Source organism: Ambystoma mexicanum, chromosome 14, assembly GCF_040938575.1.
Source record: "Ambystoma mexicanum isolate Mex_15411 chromosome 14, UKY_AmexF1_1, whole genome shotgun sequence".
NCBI lineage: Eukaryota > Metazoa > Chordata > Amphibia > Caudata > Ambystomatidae > Ambystoma > Ambystoma mexicanum.
Window position 1 is genome coordinate 113,296,461 of NC_090940.1, and position 22,960 is coordinate 113,319,420.

The 22,960-nt window shown below is 49.7% G+C and overlaps 1 protein-coding gene across 2 annotated transcripts in view; it reads right to left on the minus strand.

Moving 5' to 3' along the window:
• The window catches only part of SPTB (spectrin beta, erythrocytic), a 524,484-nt gene that overhangs the window by 202,726 nt on the left and 298,798 nt on the right, over window positions 1-22,960 (minus strand). For both annotated transcript variants that reach the window (XM_069638664.1, XM_069638665.1), the window contains one exon: window positions 7,915-8,052. In XM_069638664.1, the coding sequence (XP_069494765.1) occupies window positions 7,915-8,052 (138 nt within the window). The remainder of the gene's footprint in view (window positions 1-7,914; window positions 8,053-22,960) is intronic.

The following is a 22,960-nucleotide window of genomic DNA, read 5'->3' on the forward strand; positions in this document are numbered from 1 at the left end:
ACTGGCTGGGGCAATTCGATTGCCCCAGGGTCTGTTAGTCGAGGGGGCACGTCTCCGTCCCCCCTGATCGAGTTTTGGCTGGTGGCAGTGGAAACTACGTTTTATATTCAACCGCGAATATTTTCCTATGGGATTTCCCATTGTTTTAGGCTAACACATTTAATTATTTATTTACGGTAGCCTTAAACATACCGCCGGTTTATATATTTATTATTATGACTCCGGTTGGGACTTTTTGCCAAAACTTGATTCTAAAATGGCGTTGGCGTTCGCCTCTGTAACTCTGACCCAAAGTGGAGCCCTTTGTTCCACTTTTGGCGGGCTTCTCCACAGAAGCCCTCCAAAGTGGTGCCACTCTGTCTGGGGTACTTAGGAGGGGTGGAGGGGGATTTAGGCACCCTGGACTGAGTTACCTTGGTAACTCAAGTCGCACTCCGTCCTGATTGGCCCAAGTGGTGAGCCGGCCGGCTCACCACTTAGCATGTTTGAGTGACAGCTAGGCTGGGTGAATGGGGGTTTGCTGCATAAAAGCAGGGCTTTGGGGACTGGAACTTTAGAAGTCACCACAGGACCAAGAATCCGACGAGGGAAGAGCTGAGCCGACGTGCTTCGACGACACCACCCGGTGGAGCCCTGCTGAACCGCCTCACCACTTTTCCCGACGACCGAGGAGAACTCTTAACGGAGTGGCTCCTTCCCTTGACTGGTGGGGACAACCAGTTTTCGCCTTCTTTTCGCTTCTCGAGGTATCTCGTGGCCGCCTTGCCAGTGCCAAGCACCCCGGCAACCGGAACCCCACCACTTTTTACCCCAACCACGAAAGTCGGTACAACCCTTTGACCGGAGGACTCCGCGGCTGGTTTCTTCCCGGGCAGTGCAACGACCTTCTTCTTCTGCTCTTCTGCGAGAACTTCTTCTCCCCTGACCGACGTCGAGCCTTGCTGCCACTGCCTGGAACAACTGCCACCGCTGGAGGATCCTTTCCGCTTAAGGTACCGTGTTCCGCCTGGCTTCCCTTGCCACCGACTGTACGGGGTAGATTTAGCCCCCGGCTTTCGAACCTGGGAGTGCCTGGAACACCCTGGCTAAACTTTCTAAGCCACTCTAAACTCTTTCTAACTCTTTGCAAGACTTTGAATCCCTAATAACAGTGTGATCTTGGGCACATTTTCGCTCCGGCTACTCTAAGAGTGGGCCCTGCCTAGTGACTTTTGCTCACCTGTGACTTTGTGCTTCTTTGAGTCTATTGCAAGTATTCTGGACCTTAGAGTGGTGTGTTTAACCCATTTCTGTTTCTTTTTACCCCTTTCTTGAACCTACTAGAGTGTCATCTACGTTAAGCTCTCACCTCTGTTTTAATTATGTGGTGTTAACCTAGAGTTGTCTAGATAGGAGTAAGGGTTGAAACTGCTTTCATTATAACTGTGTTTGAAGTGTTTTTACTATATTTTGCTAGAGTGATTTCAACTTATGTGTGTTTAATAAATAAATAACTATATACTTTTGAAACCAAGCTCTGGTCAGTGTTTGCTTGTGCTATTGTATTTGAGTACCTATTGTGTATACTTTACATACTGCCTAACTCTTCTTGAGGAAAGTCTGACTGCTCAGCCACAGCTACCAGGTAAATCTGGGTGGTGCGGACTGCTACCAAGTGGGTTTGCTGCTATACCTGTAGTCTTAAATCTTTTGCAGTGTTCCCCAAGGGAACTGCACAGGTTTCTGCCTAACACCCCACAAGCTCACTGTTTCCAGAGCTCTGGTTCTCTCTAGGCTGGACTACTGCAACAGTCTCTTTATAAATCTGCCTGCCTCTACTCTCCGCCTTCTGCAACTCATCCAACACAGGACTGCTAGACTTATCCTTGGCGTCATGCCCAGGGATCGTATCTCTCAAGGACTGAAATCACTGAATTGGCTCCCGGTGGTGGCGAGGATTAAGTTCAAAACCCTCTTCCTAAATATCTTCCTTCTCAAGCTCTTTGCTCATCCACCTCCAACTCCCTCAGGGTCAGTCGCTTCTCCAAGCAACAAGTTGGTGGTAGACCTCTTTCTTCTGCTGGGGCCTCCCTCTGGAACAGCCTCCCTGCCTTGCTGAAACTTGAGGAGAACCATCTCCAGATCTGGAAGCACCTCAAGACCTTCCTCTTTGCTCCTGCTTTCTCTCCTCTGCTCCCTTGCTGATCTGGTTGAAACTGCTCTGGTTTACCTGGCTTCCCTCTGATCTTGTGCCCAGGTCCCCTCCCGCCAGTTGCACACCTGCACTGCCCCTCTGGCAATCATTGCACTCAGGGACTGTTTCTGCATCCCTACAGCCCGCTACCAGCACTTGACACCTGATGTCAGCCCTTACCCTTGCACTTGCCATCAGCTGGCCGACTTGCCACCAGCCCGGCCACACTTTTATTTATTATCTTTGTGTTTATTTATTTATCTTTATTTATCTTTATTTATTTTGCACGGTCATCTCATGTACTGCACTCCACCCTCCCCTTTCTCCCGCACTTCTCCCCTCCCCTGCACTTGCATGATCTCAATGTCACCTGGCCTAGTAAGATCGCGGTCTCTGTCTTCCCTCTGTTCCCCCTCCCTTGCCTCGTCGCGCTTGGAAACACGTGTGTATAGGCACGTTATAAATGCCATATCATATCATATCTGGCTCTATTCATCTGACCACTATCTCATTTCTATCCCCTCTGAGTGTCCTCATTCGCCATAAAATCCACTCGCCTCCAACTCTTTTACTACCATCTTCTCAACCACTTACTCTTTAGCTGTTAGCGACTCTGCCATGTGTGTTGCTACCGACACCTCATTCTCTTCTGATCTCGCCACCTCCTTGCACTGGGGTCTTACCCTCTTTTTAACCACGTTGTCCTTATCCATTATCACCTCTGATACTTCTGTTACAACCACCACTTCCTTTCTTTATATTCTGACCATCTCCTTTCACTCTGGTCTCATCACCTCTTTAACCACCTGGGTAGATCTTACCACCTTCCACTCTGGTTTCACCACCTCCTCCTTGCCTACTATCACCTCTGGCACTCCTGCTGCTACCACCGCCTTCCTCCCTTCCGATCTACCCACTTCGCTCCCTTCTGATCTCACAACTCTCCCTCTCGCCTGCTGCCCCCTCTCTAGCACTCTCTGCCTCTCCAACCACCTCTTTCTCACTGCGTTCCACTCTCCTGTCCATCCAACTAACTCCCTCTGCGACGATCTCCCTTCTCCAGCCTTCAATAAACTGCTCCTGCAGATCAGAATACCAGACTGGGCTGCTTCACTCATACTGGGAGATCCTACTTCCCCCTGGGTGGGACTCTGGGTGAGGGTCTGCACCTGTGTTCATGAATTAAGCTAGCCCTGCGATTGATGTCACATGGAGTGCTAGGGGACAATCAAAAAGGATATCCCCGGCGGCCATCTTGGATTCTATGTTTGCGTATGGGGAGGCAGAGAAGGCTGCCATGTCTAGAACACACCTGTGTGCTGCCTCTGTGCATATACGTATAGTAGGGGGCTTTACGGGTGTTGTAGGGTTTTATTTTCAGGCTTGCTGGATGTTTTGCAATATCTTGGCGAGTTTGTGGGTTTGTGGACTTCTTGAGCAAGTCTGTGAACCCAGAAAGAATTCGTAAAACGTTTATTTGTGGCTTCCTGTGCACGTAGGGCTCTTGTTAATTGTGTTTTTTGGGAATATTTGGGGGTACAGGAGGTAGTCTTGGGGTCCCTGTTTTGGAGGGGGTCTGAGAGGGGTTTGCTTGCCTTGGGGGAGTGGACCTGTGGTGTCATGGTGACTGGCTCCTGCCAAGTGACGTGGACCCAGAGACACAGTGACCCGGGGAGCCTCCCAGTTCATTCCTGTGCCAATCGTCCACTGGCTCAGGGTGAGTGACTCTCGGACCCTGGAGCCACTCTCCCAGCAGAGCCAGTCAGGGGCCTTCGTCACACCACTTACTGAGACTTGGGAGGGTTCTGGTACTGATTTCTGAGCAAAAACACCCATTGTTGAGGCTATCCCTGGGAAATACGTAAGCTGAGGAGGTCTGTGAATGCCGGAATATGACACTGCAGAACTGAGTGCATAGATCATATATGCAGAAACAGTGTGACATGACAACAACATACGGTTTGGGTTTATTTGACCTAAAAAAATTGACCTAATCACATTTAATCAAATTTATTTGACCTTCTTTTCGGTCTAAAAGGTGGGGCGAGACCCCTATAACCCCCTCCCACTTCCCCTCAACCTAATCTATACCCTTACCCACCCCATAGATATATATTTAATTACATTTGACCAAAAAAAAGGTCATAATAATTCGATCAAATGTTTTCGGTCAAATGTTTTTTGGTGAATTATGCTAATACATAACATAATAGGTGTGTCAATAATACTGCCCTACAATCAATTGTCATGTTACATTCTTTGTCTGAACAGAATATCACATGAATAGTGAACTTAATACCAGTTACACAACATTGCAATCAGCAGTGATCGCCTTATAAAAAAATAGGAAGAGTAGAGGAGAATAACATGAAGGATGCATGTGCAGACAAATAGACTGTGTGATTTGCAGGGGCTTAGTTAAGGATAACTAGGGATAATCATTTTGAAAACAATAACTCACTGCCTGTACATTGAGGTCTCCTCATTTTTTACAAAATACATTTGAAAATGTGTTCTGGAAATAAAGTATGTATATATTTTTTTTTGTATTTATTTTTTTATTTTTCATTTGTGGTCCTGGTTGTACTCCGACAACCTTACACAGCATTAATTATACTTTCATTAAGAGGTTCAAGCATTATGGGGAAGAGTTGGCAGTTTATTGCTTACATTGCGAAAATAATATTAAAAGGTAATATTGAGCTTTCAGTCCTGCTTTGCCAACCCTGTTTTTGCGCATACACCCTTTTCTCCGCGGTGGGACGTCAGGGTGGCTACGCAACAAAGAAGTAATGGTGGAGTAAAGGAGTTTTGGTGGCTCAGCGTGGAAGGCTAGTGGTAAGGAGGGGGGAGTCTGGCAGAGGTGGAGGAGGTGGTTAACAGAGGTGTCCATCACACCCTAAAACAGAGACGGGAAAGGTGAGTGCGAGAGGAGGAAAGGCGGGGCTTGCGGGGTGTCCCCCAGCTTAAATGGGGTGGTCAATAAATTGTGTCGATGCCTCCTGCATTGCAAGACTTGGGACAGGGTGTGGAAGGTGGCAAAATGGAAGGAGTGGAGCTGTACATGCAGTGCTGGTGTAATACAAATGTCATAACCAGGTGCGCCTTCAACCCGGCAAACTATTGCCCCATCTCCATCACTCCCTTCCTGGGCAAGCTCCTGGAGAAACTGGCCATCTCCCAGCTTAATCTCCACACTTAATCTGTTGCCTGTCTTCGTGACCATCAGCCTGGCTTCAGAGCTGCCAGAAGCACGGAAACTCCTCTCCTGAACATCCGTGAAGACCTGCTCTCCAACCTTGACTCTAACACCTCTTGCATCTTCATCCTGCTTGATCTCTCCTCTGCCTTTGATACTGTCAACCATACCATCCTGCTCAACCGTCTCTGTGATAACCTGGGTATCACTGGTCAAGCTCTGGCGTGGCTGACTTCTTTCCTCTCCAACCGACCCTCCCAGGTTCAACTTGGGTCCTTCTCTCTGGTATCTTTTTCTCTACCTGTGGTGTCCCTCAGGGATCTAACCTCTCCCCCTGGCTGTTCAATCAATACCTGGCACTCCTGGCCCACCGCATCGCTGCTCTCTGCCCCAAATTTCAGTGCTACGCGGATGATACTCAGCTCATCTTCAGGCTACCCTCGGCCTCCTCTACTTCCGTCATCTCTGACTGTCTGCTATCCAGGAGTGGTATGCCGCCAATGACCTCTGCCTTAATGCCAGTAAGACTGAGATTCTCCTCATCGGCACACCCGCTCCCTGCTTTGCTGTATCTCGTTGGCCGGCCTCTCTTGGCCCCCTTCCTGCTCCCACCTGCAAGGCTAAAAATCTCAGGGTCATCTTCAACTCTACACTCTCCTTCTCTCCGCACATCTCTGACATCTCTGACATCTCTAAGAAGTCACACTACCAGCTGCACCTCCTCAGAGGTTTTCTTCCTTTCCTCTCCTTCCCCAGAAGCTCACTGTCTCCAGAGCTCTGGTTCTTTCCAAGCTGGACTACTGCAACAGCCTCTTTCTAAATCTGCCTGCTTCTACTCTCCGCCCACTGCAACTTATCCAGAACAGAACTGCGAGACTTGTCCTTGGCCTCAATCCCAGGGATCGTATCTCTCCTGGACTGTAATCTCTGCACTGGCTCCCTGTGGCTGTGATAATTGAGTTCAAGACCCTCTGCATCGTCCACAAGGCCCTCTGGGGCCTGGGGCCTCAATACTTTCAACTCTCTCTTCCTAAATACCTTCCTTCTCGAGCTCTTCGCTCATCTGCCTCCAATTCCCTCAGGTTCAGTCGCTACTCCAAGCAACAAGTTGGTGGTAGATCTCTCTCTTCTGCTGGGGCCTCCGTCTGGAACATCCTCCCTGCCTCCCTAAAACTTGAGGAGAACCATCTCCGGTTCCGTCAACACCTCAAAACCTTTCTATTCGCGTCTGCCTTTTCTCCTCCTCTCCCTTGCTGATTTCCTGGCTGACACGGAAACTGCACTGGTTACCGGCCACCCTCTCACCTCGGGCCCAGGTCCACTCCCCCCGCCAGTCGCACTCCTGCACTGCCTCCCTGGCAACCCCCGCACTTGGTGACTGTTTTCTGTATCCCTACGGTCCCACTTCCTGCACTTATCACCGGATGTCTGCACTTACCCTTTCACTTGCCACCTGCTGGCCGCACTTCTATTTATTGTTATTTATTTATTGCTCCCCCCGACCCCCCTGCACGTCTCCTCCTTCCCCTACACATCCACTCACTTGCGCGGTCTGAATGACACCTGGCCTAGTAGGATCGCTGTCTGTCTCCCCTTGTTCCCCTCTCCCTTGCCTCGTCGCGCCTTGACACACTTGTGTATAGGCGCGTTATAAATGCCATATCATATCATATCACTTGGTTTATATTGGCTCCTTGCACTGAAGCCCTGTTAAAAACAAGCATTGACAACACCAACAGTTCAGGTTTGTGTATAGGCACTGATATCATATGCCAATGTAATCCCACCATTTCCAGCTGTTGCCATTTTAATGGCAAGTGGTAACCGTTATAGCAGAGCCTGGCACATGCCTATCCCATGCCGACGCAAAAGCCAAAACTGTCGGCTGTCCAAATGCTTGTTTCACAGTTTAAATGTTTTAAGTATTTATTTATTTTGCATTTATATAGCGCTACGAACCCTCAGGCATCTGAGCACTGCTTATTACCCATAGTGTGTGGTGCTCATTTATCGACGTGCGGGATTCGAACCCGCGATGGCAAACTCTGCACAAATGTCATAGCAAGCGCTCTACTCTTGTGCTATCTGGCTAGCTTGTACAGTACAGTAGTGTGCAGTATGTGGCTTTGAAATGCATTCAGACATGTTAATTAGACTTTATTAATTCAAATGTATTCCCATTTGAAATGTAAAACCATATTGTAATTTGGATTGACTGAGACATTGCCCAGAAAACAAACATATGTTATGGAGTGATATAGGTATGGCTAAAAGTGCAGTGCTGAAATTATTTAATTCTAAATTGCTTAATTATAATAATATTGACCATTTATATTGTCCACGCCCAAACTGGGTGTTACTAGTTGCTATCAACACGTGTTAGTCTTTGCAAACTCAATGGTAATCACGTTTCCACCTTTGGGTTAAAAGCAAACCCTGCCCCCACTTGGGCTCAACCGTTTGCTGTTCTGCTTACATAAATATTTCTGCACCAACTGCATTGACCCACTGAGCTACCTTGCACGTCAGTGCACTACCTTACCTTGCATTCAGGTGGTCTTGGCATTGCTTGACTTCCAGGCTCCCAGGGTGGCCGCTCTCGATCAGATGTTGGGAGGCTCGATTCACGCCATCAATTCGATAGGCCAAACTGTTCATTTCTTGATCCAAGATTTCAAATCTGAAAAGATAGTTACAAAGTCAGAGGAGCACTTTCAGGCCAGGCTCTCACACATTTCAACGGCTGAGCATGCGTGGTGTCAACTATGACGTATTCAAGAGTTACTGGTAAATGTCTGCAATACAAAAACAGCTTGCATTTCCGAATGGATTGTAATTGGTTATTGATAACGTGCTTAATACCCAGGCGTGTCTAAGCGTGGACCTGGGGATCGAACCCGCCGCCTTAAGGCGAGCGCATTGCCCCTGAACTATCCTCCTGGGATGCCAACTTCCTTTTCCTGTTGTTGTTTAACCTCCCCCCCTCACTACACAAAAATACCCATTTTATCACCCATTTCAGAATACGAAATTCAATTGGGACATCCGTATGGGAGCCTGTACCCTGAAATCCCAGAATGCTTCGTTTTCAGAAGAGCATAGCAGTTCCAGTTACTGCCCTTGTGGAGGATATGCTGGGCGCCTTGGGAAACCTTATGGGAGATATGCTGGTCGCCTAGGAAAACCTTGTGGGGTATATGCTGGTCGTCTAGGGAAACCTTGTGGGGGATATGCTGGTCGCCTAGGCAAACCTTGTGGGGGATATGCTGGGTGCCTAGGGAAACCTTATGGGAGATATGCTGGTCGCCTAGGAAAACCTTGTGGGGGATATGCTGGTCGTCTAGGGAAACCTTGTGGGGGATATGCTGGGCACCTTGGGAAACCTTATGGGAGATATGCTGGCCGCCTAGGGAAATCTTGTGGGAGATATGCTGGTCGCCTAGGCAAACCTTGTGGGGGATATGATGGGTGCCTAGGGAAACCTTATGGGAAATATGCTGGTCGCCTAGGGAAATCTTGTGGGAGATATGCTGGTTCCTAGGGAAATCTTATGGAAGATATGCTGGTCATCTAGAGAAATCTTGTTGGAGATATGCCGGTTCCCTAGGCAAACCTTGTGGGGGATATGCTGGTCACCTAGGGAAATATTGTGGGAGATATGCTGGTCGCCTAGGGAAACCTTATGGGAGATATGCTGGTTGCCTAGGGAAACCTTATGGAAGATATGCTGGTCATCTAGGGAAATATTGTGGGAGATATGCTGGTCCCCTAGGCAAACCTTGTGGGGGATATGCTGGTCGCCTAGGGAAATCTTGTGGGAGATATGCTGGTCGTCTAGGGAAACCTTATGGGAGATATGCTGGTCGCCTAGGGAAATCCTGTGGGAGATTGGTTATTGATAACGTGCTTAATACCCAGACGTGTCTAAGCGCGGACCTGGGGATCGAACCTGCCGCCTTAAGGCGAGCGCATTGCCCCTGAACTATCCTCCTGGGATGCCAACTTCTTTTTCCTGTTGTTGTTTAACCCCCCCACCCCCCTCACTCCACTAAAATACCCATTTTATCACCCATTTCAGAATACGAAATTCAATTGGGACATCCGTATGGGAGCCTGTACCCTGAAATCCCAGATTGCTTCGCTTTCAGAAGAGCATAGCAGTTCCAGTTACTGCCCTTGTGGAGGATATGCTGGGCGCCTTGGGAAACCTTATGGGAGATATGCTGGTCGCCTACGGAAATCTTGTGGGGGATATGCTGGGTGCCTAGCGAAACCTTATGGGAGATATGCTGGTCGCCTAGGAAAACCTTGTGGGGATATGCTGGTCGTCTAGGGAAACCTTGTGGGGGATATGCTGGGCACCTTGGGAAACCTTATGGGAGATATGCTGGCCGCCTAGGGAAATCTTGTGGGAGATATGCTGGTCGCCTAGGCAAACCTTGTGGGGGATATGCTGGGCGCCTAGGGAAACCTTATGGGAGATATGCTGGTCGCCTAGGGAAATCTTGTGAGAGATATGCTGTTCGCCTAGGGAAATCTTGTGGGAGATATGCTGGTCGCCTAGGGAAACCTTATGGAAGATATGCTGGTCATCTAGGGAAATCTTGTTGGAGATATGCTGGTTCCCTAGGCAAACCTTGTGGGGGATATGCTGGTCGCCTAGGGAAATCTTGTGGGAGATATGCTGGTCGCCTAGGGAAACCTTATGGGAGATATGCTGGTTGCCTAGGGAAACCTTATGGAAGATATGCTGGTCATCTAGGGAAATCTTGTGGGAGATATGCTGGTCCCCTAGGCAAACCTTGTGGGGGATATGCTGGTCGCCTAGGGAAATCTTGTGGGAGATATGCTGGTCGTCTAGGGAAACCTTATGGGAGATATGCTGGTCGCCTAGGGAAATCCTGTGGGAGATTGGTTATTGATAACGTGCTTAATACCCAGACGTGTCTAAGCGCGGACCTGGGGATCGAACCTGCCGCCTTAAGGCGAGCGCATTGCCCCTGAACTATCCTCCTGGGATGCCAACTTCCTTTTCCTGTTGTTGTTTAAAATCACTCCACTAAAATACCCATTTTATCACCCATTTCAGAATACAAAATTCAATTGGGACATCCGTATGGGAGCCTGTACCCTGAAATCCCAGATTGCTTCGCTTTCAGAAGAGCATAGCAGTTCCAGTTACTGCCCTTGTGGAGGATATGCTGGGCGCCTTGGGAAACCTTATGGGAGATATGCTGGTCGCCTACGGAAATCTTGTGGGAGATATGCTGGTCGCCTAGGCAAACCTTGTGGGGGATATGCTGGGCGCCTTGGGAAACCTTATGGGAGATATGCTGGTCGCCTAGGAAAACCTTGTGGGGGATATGCTGGGCACCTTGGGAAACCTTATGGGAGATATACTTGCCGCCTAGGGAAATCTTGTGGGAGAGATGCTGGTCGCCTAGGCAAACCTTGTGGGGGATATGCTGGGCGCCTTGGGAAACCTTATGGGAGATATGCTGGTCGCCTAGGGAAATCCTGTGAGAGATATGCTGTTCGCCTAGGGAAATCTTGTGGGAGATATGCTGGTCGCCTAGGGAAACCTTATGGAAGATATGCTGGTCATCTAGGGAAATCTTGTTGGAGATATGCTGGTTCCCTAGGCAAACCTTGTGGGGGATATGCTGGTCCCCTAGGGAAATCTTGTGGGAGATATGCTGGTCGCCTAGGGAAACCTTATGGGAGATATGCTGGTTGCCTAGGGAAACCTTATGGAAGATATGCTGGTCATCTAGGGAAATCTTGTGGGAGATATGCTGATCCCCTAGGCAAACCTTGTGGGGGATATGCTGGTCGCCTAGGGAAATCTTGTGGGAGATATGCTGGTCGTCTAGGGAAACCTTATGGGAGATATGCTGGTCGCCTAGGGAAATCCTGTGGGAGATTGGTTATTGATAACGTGCTTAATACCCAGACGTGTCTAAGCGCGGACCTGGGGATCGAACCCGCCGCCTTAAGGCGAGCACATTGCCCCTGAACTATCCTCCTGGGATGCCAAATTCCTTTTCCTGTTGTTGTTTAACCCCCCCCCCCTCCCTGCCCCCCTCACTCCACAAAAATACTCATTTTATCACCCATTTCTGAATACGAAATTCAATTGGGACATCCGTATGGGAGCCTGTACCCTGAAATCCCAGATTGCTTCGCTTTCAGAAGAGCATAGCAGTTCCAGTTACTGCCCTGTGCAGCCATGGCAGGGATTTGAGGTGGATGGGGATAATGCAGAAATAAGTCACTGGGGAGGGGCCCCAGTTGCCTTTTCAACATTAGTATGTGATTCTCATTCATGACCACTCACACCTGCCATGGTACTAAAACCTAAATATACTTAGTGTCAATACTATTGCTAAACCCCAAAAACGTAGGGATCCATAATATTCTTTGTCCCCCACTGAGCTGAGTGTGGTCTAGGAGGTTCATGTACTTCCAAATAATTTTCTTCTCTGCATCACTGCCTAGGAAAATCTTGTGGGAGATATGCTGGTCGCCTAGGCAAACCTTGTGGGGGATATGCTGGTCGCCTAGGGAAATCTTGTGGGAGATATGCTGGTCGCCTACGGAAATCTTGTGGGAGATATGCTGGTCGCCTAGACAAACCTTGTGGGGGATATGCTGGCCGCCTAGGGAAACCTTATGGGAGATATGCTGGTCGCCTAGGAAAACCTTGTGGGGGATATGCTGGCCGCCTAGGCAAACCTTGTGGAGGATATGCTGGCCGCCTAGGCAAACCTTGTGGGGGATATGCTGGTCACCTAGGGAAATCTTGTGGGAGATATGCTGGTCGCCTAGGCAAACCTTGTGGAGGATATGCTGGGCGCCTTGGGAAACCTTATGGGAGATATGCTGGTCGCCTATGGAAATCTTGTGGGAGATATGCTGATCGCCTAGGCAAACCTTGTGGGGGATATGCTGGCCGCCTAGGGAAACCTTATGGGAGATATGCTGGTCGCCTAGGAAAACCTTGTGGGGGATATGCTGGTCATCTAGGGAAACCTTGTGGGGGATATGCTGGGCACCTTGGGAAACCTTATGGGAGATATGATGGCCGCCTAGGGAAATCTTGTGGGAGATATGCTGGTCGCCTAGGCAAACCTTGTGGGAATATGCTGGGTGCCTAGGGAAACCTTATGGGAGATATTCTGGTCGCCTAGGGAAATCTTGTGAGAGATATGCTGGTCGCCTAAGGGAAATTTTGTGGGAGATATGCTGGTCGCCTAGGGAAACCTTATGGAAGATATGCTGGTCGCCTACGGAAATCTTGTGGGAGATATGCTGGTCGCCTAGGCAAACCTTGTGGGAGATATGCTGGTTGCCTAGGGAAACCTTATGGAAGATATGCTGGTCATCTAGGGAAATCTTGTGGGAGATATGCTGGTCCCCTAGGCAAACCTTGTGGGGGATATGCTGGTCGCCTAGGGAAATCTTGTGGGAGATATGCTGGTCGTCTAGGGAAACCTTATGGGAGATATGCTGGTCGCCTAGGGAAATCCTGTGGGAGATTGGTTATTGATAACGTGCTTAATACCCAGACGTGTCTAAGCGCGGACCTGGGGATCGAACCTGCCGCCTTAAGGCGAGCGCATTGCCCCTGAACTATCCTCCTGGGATGCCAACTTCCTTTTCCTGTTGTTGTTTAAAATCACTCCACTACAATACCCATTTTATCACCCATTTCAGAATACAAAATTCAATTGGGACATCCGTATGGGAGCCTGTACCCTGAAATCCCAGATTGCTTCGCTTTCAGAAGAGCATAGCAGTTCCAGTTACTGCCCTTGTGGAGGATATGCTGGGCGCCTTGGGAAACCTTATGGGAGATATGCTGGTCGCCTACGGAAATCTTGTGGGAGATATGCTGGTCGCCTAGGCAAACCTTGTGGGGGATATGCTGGGCGCCTTGGGAAACCTTATGGGAGATATGCTGGTCGCCTAGGAAAACCTTGTGGGGGATATGCTGGGCACCTTGGGAAACCTTATGGGAGATATACTTGCCGCCTAGGGAAATCTTGTGGGAGAGATGCTGGTCGCCTAGGCAAACCTTGTGGGGGATATGCTGGGCGCCTTGGGAAACCTTATGGGAGATATGCTGGTCGCCTAGGGAAATCCTGTGAGAGATATGCTGTTCGCCTAGGGAAATCTTGTGGGAGATATGCTGGTCGCCTAGGGAAACCTTATGGAAGATATGCTGGTCATCTAGGGAAATCTTGTTGGAGATATGCTGGTTCCCTAGGCAAACCTTGTGGGGGATATGCTGGTCGCCTAGGGAAATCTTGTGGGAGATATGCTGGTCGCCTAGGGAAACCTTATGGGAGATATGCTGGTTGCCTAGGGAAACCTTATGGAAGATATGCTGGTCATCTAGGGAAATCTTGTGGGAGATATGCTGATCCCCTAGGCAAACCTTGTGGGGGATATGCTGGTCGCCTAGGGAAATCTTGTGGGAGATATGCTGGTCGTCTAGGGAAACCTTATGGGAGATATGCTGGTCGCCTAGGGAAATCCTGTGGGAGATTGGTTATTGATAACGTGCTTAATACCCAGACGTGTCTAAGCGCGGACCTGGGGATCGAACCCGCCGCCTTAAGGCGAGCACATTGCCCCTGAACTATCCTCCTGGGATGCCAAATTCCTTTTCCTGTTGTTGTTTAACCCCCCCCCCCTCCCTGCCCCCCTCACTCCACAAAAATACTCATTTTATCACCCATTTCTGAATACGAAATTCAATTGGGACATCCGTATGGGAGCCTGTACCCTGAAATCCCAGATTGCTTCGCTTTCAGAAGAGCATAGCAGTTCCAGTTACTGCCCTGTGCAGCCATGGCAGGGATTTGAGGTGGATGGGGATAATGCAGAAATAAGTCACTGGGGAGGGGCCCCAGTTGCCTTTTCAACATTAGTATGTGATTCTCATTCATGACCACTCACACCTGCCATGGTACTAAAACCTAAATATACTTAGTGTCAATACTATTGCTAAACCCCAAAAACGTAGGGATCCATAATATTCTTTGTCCCCCACTGAGCTGAGTGTGGTCTAGGAGGTTCATGTACTTCCAAATAATTTTCTTCTCTGCATCACTGCCTAGGAAAATCTTGTGGGAGATATGCTGGTCGCCTAGGCAAACCTTGTGGGGGATATGCTGGTCGCCTAGGGAAATCTTGTGGGAGATATGCTGGTCGCCTACGGAAATCTTGTGGGAGATATGCTGGTCGCCTAGACAAACCTTGTGGGGGATATGCTGGCCGCCTAGGGAAACCTTATGGGAGATATGCTGGTCGCCTAGGAAAACCTTGTGGGGGATATGCTGGCCGCCTAGGCAAACCTTGTGGAGGATATGCTGGCCGCCTAGGCAAACCTTGTGGGGGATATGCTGGTCACCTAGGGAAATCTTGTGGGAGATATGCTGGTCGCCTAGGCAAACCTTGTGGAGGATATGCTGGGCGCCTTGGGAAACCTTATGGGAGATATGCTGGTCGCCTATGGAAATCTTGTGGGAGATATGCTGGTCGCCTAGGCAAACCTTGTGGGGGATATGCTGGCCGCCTAGGGAAACCTTATGGGAGATATGCTGGTCGCCTAGGAAAACCTTGTGGGGGATATGCTGGTCATCTAGGGAAACCTTGTGGGGGATATGCTGGGCACCTTGGGAAACCTTATGGGAGATATGATGGCCGCCTAGGGAAATCTTGTGGGAGATATGCTGGTCGCCTAGGCAAACCTTGTGGGAATATGCTGGGTGCCTAGGGAAACCTTATGGGAGATATTCTGGTCGCCTAGGGAAATCTTGTGAGAGATATGCTGGTCGCCTAAGGGAAATCTTGTGGGAGATATGCTGGTCGCCTAGGGAAACCTTATGGAAGATATGCTGGTCGCCTACGGAAATCTTGTGGGAGATATGCTGGTCGCCTAGGCAAACCTTGTGGGGGATATGCTGGGTGCCTAGGGAAACCTTATGGAAGATATGCTGGTCATCTAGGGAAATCTTGTTGGAGATATGCTGGTTCCCTAGGCAAACCTTGTGGGGGATATGCTGGTCGCCTAGGGAAATCTTGTAGGAGATATGCTGGTCGTCTTTGGAAACCTCATGGGAGATATGCTGGTCGCCTAGGGAAATCCTGTAGGAGATATGCTGGTGGCCTGGGGAAATCTTGTGGGAGATATGCTGGTCGCCTAGGCAAACCCTGTGGGGGATATGCTGGTCACCTAGGGAAACCTTATGGGAGATATGCTGGTGACTGCTCCGTGTATTCATGTGGTTTCACGTTTGATATATGAATGGCGCTGCTATGCTTACCTGTTGTGACAAAGTCCCATGCCCACCAGAGGTGCAGTTACAAGCAGGCCCCACAGAGCACGCAAGGGCCCCTCAGGAGACCCCAAAAGTCACAGAGCCAGATGGAGGGAAAGAGAGAAACCCTCAGGCCTACACAGAATTAAGGGAGCCTGTAGCTCCCTCTAGCTAGACCCAATCTCCCCGCATCGGAAAATAAGCCTTTCCCTATTATAAACCCATCTTGCAACATTCAACAATCCCCAGCACACAGTGAGATGCATGTGTTTCCTCTGCACCGATGCAGAGGAAAGAATGTATCATTATGAATGACCCCCGCATGGGCTGCAACAATCCTGCAGATGCAAAGTTGCATGGAGATAACAGAACACAAACTAGCTTTGAATGCAGGGAACAAACAGTAAAGGCAACCCATTGTTTCACTCCAGAGAACACTGTGGAAGTTACAATATTGCACATTTGCAGTATCCAGTAATAACAACGAATAACCTTTTTAACAAATAGAAAATACAGAAAATGTATTAAAGATTTATATAGGGTGTGTGGTATGGGATTAAAACGGGAGGGGGTTAGGGCCAGGTTATAATCATAGAGAGGCAAGGGGCTGGGTGGGGGACACCCCCAAATAAAACACATTTAAAAAACTGTATTTTTTCGGTATTTTCATTTCGTTAAAAATGTTTGAGTTGAAAAAACTTTCGTTAAATACAGATAGATCTGCAAATTCCTCATTGCAAAGGAGTTCGAATGTATCAACACGATTTACTCACTTAGCTGGGGGTTTTCAGACCAGCAATTCCCATTATGGGAAAGCAGATGGCGGCGCAGGTGGAGACAGGCAATAGGAACCGTGACTCTGTCGGGAGGGTGGTGAGATCCTACACATTGCAAGGGCCAGTCTGCAATCCAAGATGGTGGCAGGTCTTAATATCAGCTGGGACACTGCCCTTCTAAGCCCAAATGACCCATAGCCCATGTCCCAATCCCAGAGAAACCCCCAGCCCCTGCAGTCCTGGTGCCTAAGCACCAGCCAAGAGGAGAGGAGACTGGCCTTTAAAAGGCATCCAGCATGGCCAGAGAGGGTCCGCTCCTGGGACAGTTGGAAGGAGGAGGACATCAGACGCTGGGAGACCCCAAATATAGAGACCCAGTGTGCACAGAGTCTGAAGGTGGACACTTGGAAGGAGATCCTGGTGTATGGAGAAGTGAGAGACGCCTGGGAGATTCTGGTAGAAAGGAGAGATATTTATTTGTGCTGGAGGAGGAAAAGATGTTTGAGGAAAATTCGGATGATCGTGTTGAGGAGAGCAAGGAAAGAGATATTGATTTGGAGAAGGAGTAGTAGGTTGATTTGGAGACAGAGAATGAGGGTTTGGAAGCAGAGACAAAGGTGTCCCACCTTTGAGAGGAAAAGCAGGGGGTATCATCTGATAGGGGAGAAGAGGACTGTTGTGCAAGAGGGAACGCACAAGAGGGAGGCAATATCACCTTGGAGAGGAGGGGATGAAAGAGTTTGTGTGTGCAGGAGTGTTTGGGGGAGCAGAAAGAGAAAGACATTGTGGAATAGAAGGGGCAGAACATATTGTCATGGAGAGCAAAGAGAGAGACATTATTGGAGAGAGGAAGGAGGGGCGGGGCATATACTCGTGTGATGGAAAGAGGAAGATGTCATTTTGAAAGGACGAGAGATTTTTCAGGTGCTCTGGAGAGAAGAGGAGAGTAAAATAAAAGGGTGAGATTATGGTTGGGAGGAGGTGTGTAAAGAGCTGAAGCTGGCAGATAGTTGGGGATTGAAGGACAGATATCATCGACAGACAGAGGGCAAAGGACTGAGTTGTTATAGAGGGGGTAGACCCGGACCATCAGAGAGAGGATGAAGTAGTGGAGACCACCCACTTTGGCAAAGATAATAGGGAGGGTCCGGAGAAGCAGCTGAGTCCAGGGGAGAAAATAGAAGAGGGTAGAGGTATGAGATGGCATTTCTACAATGGAGGGCAGTTGATGAGTACTCAGGGCTGAGGAGGGTCTGAGAGGGACCATCCTGTGGAAAAGTGGGTGGGTATGAGTGGTGCCACACTTCTCCACCAAAGACAACCAGGGCACGCCTGACCAGCCCAAAAGTACTAACCTTGGGCGCAACCTTGCAAGAAGACCTTGCTAACCCAAGAGGAAAGAGATCTGAGCAAGACCCTAATGAGGCAATTAGCCGGAAGACCCCGGAAACACCTGTCTGTGAATAGAACCGTGGGTCTGTAACTCTGGGAAATCCGTAATCCAGCAGAGGAGCGGAGGACAAAACAGCATCTTGATTGAGGGCCACAAAGGATGGCATAGACACTCAACTTGAGGAGGATAAGACACTCTGGATGCTTCTTTTGTTTTGCACCTTCCACCAGACCTTTGGAACTTTGGAGCATCCTTGCTATTGACCTCTTTTGGAGCAAGAGGGGGAAAGGAACATGCAATTTAGCTGTAACTATTGTTCTCCAGTATGGGTCTGGCATGGATTCGCGTGCTCATAAATATTCCTCATCGTCAGGCTGGGAATCCTTGGTAAAAGAAAAACAGTTTAACTTTCACTTACATATTGTATTTCTCCCATAAACCAATCACTGTCCTCTGGGTCATACTGCCCCTATCCAATGACAGTCCTCTCCCTAAGCCCCTCCTCTGGCAGCCATCTTCAGATTTGGTAAGCATGTAAAGTGGCAGTATGACCAAAAAGAGCCACAGAGGAGACAGAGGGAGGGTTTGCATGTGAATCCATGCAAGACCCATGCTGGAGAACAATAGTTACAGGCAAGTAACTTGTTCCTTCTCCAGCATGGGTTCTGGCATGGATTCACATGCTCATGAATAACAAATAGACAACAGTACAACATTACACAACCACGGGAGGTGGCAAGTCTCAACAGAAACAATTCACCCTTACCTCTGAAACAGACTCACCTCAAGCGAACAGGTTGCGTAGCACTGCTTGACTGGACTTCTTCCTGGAATCCCTGTCGACACAGTAGAACTTTGTGAATATGTGCATGGACCTCCACGTAGCTGCCAGGCAGATGTCCAGCAGTGTCACACCAGCCAGGAACACTGTTGTTGCATCGATCGCTCTGGTAGAGTGTGCTCTCGGACGGCCGGACAGCAGTCGGTTTGCTAACCGATGACAGTGCATGATGCAGCCGGAGAGCTGGTTCACAGGACCAAAGTTCACAAACAGCTGTGAAGTCTTTCGTAAAACTCTTTGTACATGCCACGTAGAACCTCAAGGCACGAGCAACGTCCAGCGAGTGCAAGGCCCTTTCAGCCGGTGACGAAGATTTCGGGAAAAAAACAGGTAACATCAAAGGTTTGTTGAGGTGGAATTCTGACTGAACCTTCGGCATGAAAAAGGGGTGCGTCCGCAGCACCACCCTTGATTCGTGGAAAGTCAGGTATGGCTGTTTGCAGGATAGGGCCTGGATCTCACCCATCCTCCTGGTAGAGTTGATGGCCACAAGGAAAGCCATTTTCCATGAGAGGAACATGAGAGGGACCTGATGCATAGGCTCAAAGGGGGCTCCCATGAGCCGCGTCAGAACCACGTAGAGTTCCCACGCCAGGGCAGGAGCCGAGAAAGATCGAAAAAGTCCTTTGAGGAACTCCTTGATGAGCTGATGAGACCAAAGTGCAGCCCTTTCTGGAGACCTGGTGTAGCGTGAGATAGCCACCAGATGTACTTGGATCGAGGCGTGTGCCAGTCCGACCTTGTCCAAAGATAGCAAGTATGGACGAATCTGCAAGGCTGTGACCCTCAGAGGGATAATCTTCTGCAACCGTCCCCACATAGCGAAACGCTTCCACTTGTGACCGTAGCACTTCAAGGTCGACGATGCCCTGGCCTTGGGCAGGACCTCCCTGCAGCCCGCAGGCAACTCATATCCCTCAAACTCTAGGGCTGCAGGAGCCCAGCCCTCAGGTTGCGCGACCCTGGATTGTGATGCAGGATTACACCTCCTTCTCTGGTGAGAAGATATCAGACCGCTGGTAGCTTGACTGGAGGTGACGCTGACAGGATGAGAAGGTCCGGGTACCAAATCAGCCTCGGCCACGCCGGGGCGATATCCTGCACTGAAACTGTCTGAGAGTGTTGATGACTCGTAGCAGGAGAGGCAACGGAGGAAACACATACAGACACATCCCTTTCCACAGGAAGTAGAATGTGTCCCCAAGGCTCCTCGGTTGGTGGAATCTGCATGTTGTTTTTTCTTGTCTAAAATCCAACGGTAATCTATTCCAAGACTGAGCCGGTTTAACGGGAAAAGATCACCCTAACCGATTCGCTCGTTTGGACAAAATAAATACAATCTGTCCCGATGCCTCTGATTTTAGGGAGCGACCAGCCTCACTTGGCAAAGATGTGGTCTACCTGGTCCTACTGAAGTTACCACTCGTGGCAGGAGCGCAATTCCCTGCTGAGGGAGTCTGCAATGGTGTTCTTGGCTCCCGGTAGGTGAAGAGGGACAAGGAACATTTCTTGTCCAACGGCCCAGCGCCACAACTACTGCGTTTTCCTGGAGAGTGCCAGGGATCGAGTGCCCCCTGTTTCCTGATGTAAAACACTGTGGTGGTGTTGTCTGTGAAGATCCTCACCACCTTGTCCTTCAGAGATGGAAGCAATGACTTGAGGGCCCAGAACACTGCAGTAGCCCCAGGATGTTGATATGGAGATCCTTCTCCTCCGTCAGCCACAGGCCTCTGGCATGCAGATGCCCAGAGTGGGCTCCCCAGCCTTCCAGGGAAGCGTCTGTGGTGACTGTTTCCTGGAATGGAGGGTTCTGAAACGCCATGCCCCGGGTGATATTGGAGCGGACGCCCCACCACCTTATCGCCCGATGGAACTCATCGTCCAGAGTGAGCTTGCCCGTGAAGTTTCCGAACACTTGTATCCAGCAAGCGTCCAGGAACTCCTGAAGAGGTTGCATCTGTAACATACAGAGTCAGATGAGGTAGATGCAGGATTACATCATGGTGAGCAACGACTTGACGGTCCGCACCGTGGCCATCTTCATCAATAACAGCCGGTGCACCTTCCACTGAATGGCCACTACCCTCTCTTCCGAGGGCGATGCCAGGCAGGACCCTGTATTGAGTCTGGCTCCCAGGAACAGCACGTTCTGCGATGGTGTCAAGAAGGACTTTGGATAATTGATGGAGAATCCCAGATCCGTCAACAGCTTGACGGATGCCACCATGTGTCCGACGGCCAACTCTCGAGAATGGGCCTGGATGAGCCAGTCGTCGAATGATCGGGTATACGGGTATCCCCTGTAGACTCAGATGGGCCGCCACCGGTGCCGGGCACTTCGTGAACACTCTGGGGCCCAACTTCAAGCAGAAGTGTAGGGCCTTGAACTGGTGCTGTCCCTGCACCACGAAGTGTAGAACCATTTGGTGTTTCCTGTGAATGGGGACGTGGAAGTAGGCGTCCTTCATGTCTAGCGATGTCAAGAAATCTCCTCTTTCCTGTTGGCCGAGCATGTGATACAACGTGACCATGCTAAATTTCTGAGACTTGAGGTACTTGTTCATACGTTGTAGCTCTAGAATGGGCCTCCAGCCCCCTGTCTTCTTTCTGACCAAGAAGTATCTGGAATAGACACTGGAGCCCCGGAGTTGCTATGGAACCAACTCTATCGCCCCTTTTCATAGCATGGCCCGCACCTCCTCTAAGAGCTGAGGGATGTGTTGCTCCTGACAGACCACTGGAGGGATCCGCTATCAATGCTGGATTGTTAGCTTGCTGTGCTACTGTCTTCATTGTCGGAATACAACAGTTCCCCCGACCCTTCCTCCACCTCCACCTCCTCACCTGGTGATGTGGGTAGTTCCAACTTCCTTCTCTGATGCCTTTGGGAGAGAGGCTTTTTCCTTTCGTGCAGATATGGTCTGCCTCGGAAAGAAGCCACCGTGACCCAGTCTCTGGGGCTCACAGTGACCCCCCCTCCGTGACAGCCAACAGGGGAAAAAGCCGTAGCAGAAAAAAACCCTGGTAGGTATGCAGAAAGCTGCTAAAGAACAGCCACTGATGAAAGTCAAAGGAGGAGATGCCGGCTGGATCGGGTCCGGAAGTGTAGCGTCGCAGAATTCCACAGCTTGAGGGCGGATGAACAGGCAAGTAAGTATCCAATAGACGGAAACAATTAGAAGACTGAATGGCAAAAATAAAAGGGAAAAAAAGGGGGGGCTCAGGAGGAGGGATGGAGAAAAGAAAATGAAAAATAAGCCCTCAGTAAAAAATTCACAAGGACAAACAAAACAGAGGATTAGGAGGAGATAAACAAAGGGGAGCCAAAACAGGGGCACGGAAGGAGAACCAAACTGGAGAAGGGCTGAATGCCTAGAGAAAAACGTTGAGGAGCGCACGCAACGAAGAGGATTAACAGAACGTTGCAATGCGCCGAGCCACTCTGCCGCTGTAAGTAAATAGGAAGCGGCGGGCGGCCATCTTGAAAGAACACTAGACCGCTAACCGCACGTAAAGAAAAACGTAGCGGAACGGTCTAATGGCGGCCCAACCTCTATTCCTTCCACAATCACCAACGGCCTACGGCCGTGACAGTATGCCCCCTCCGAAAGGCATGTCCCCCGGGTTTGCCTGGATGCAATCTATGAAACCTGCGCAGTAAGCGGGGAGCATGAACATGAGAAAAAGGTTCCCAGGTATCTTCAGATGAAGGGTATCCCTTCCAATGGACCAGGTATTCAAAACGACCACTGTGATACCGGGAGTCGCGAATCTGGGAGACTTCATACTCGTCAGAGACTGGGTCTGGTAAGGTCCATAGTCTTGGACGTTCCTGTTTCCTGACGTCCGGGATATATGGGCGAAGCAGAGAGGAATGAAATACTGGATGGATCCTACCCAGTGCCTTGGGCAGCTTGAGTCTGTATGCCACTGGATTTATCCTTGACTGTATCTCAAAGGGACCAATGAATCGAGGGGACAGTTTTGAAGGGCGTACCCAACGGGGCAAAAACTTGGTGGATAACATGACTTTAGAACCCTTACACCATGCCGGGACTGGCCTTCGGTGTTTATCCGCTTGCTCTTTATAGTGTCTACTGGCTTCGAGGAGGCTGTCCTTGGCGGATCTTTGAGCTTCTTTGAGCTGCTCTAGAGTGGATTCGAGGGCTGGAATCTTGGTGTCGTCCCAGCAGGTAGGTACAAAGGCTTGTGGATGGTACCCATAGGTGCAAAAAAAAGGGCTGATACCT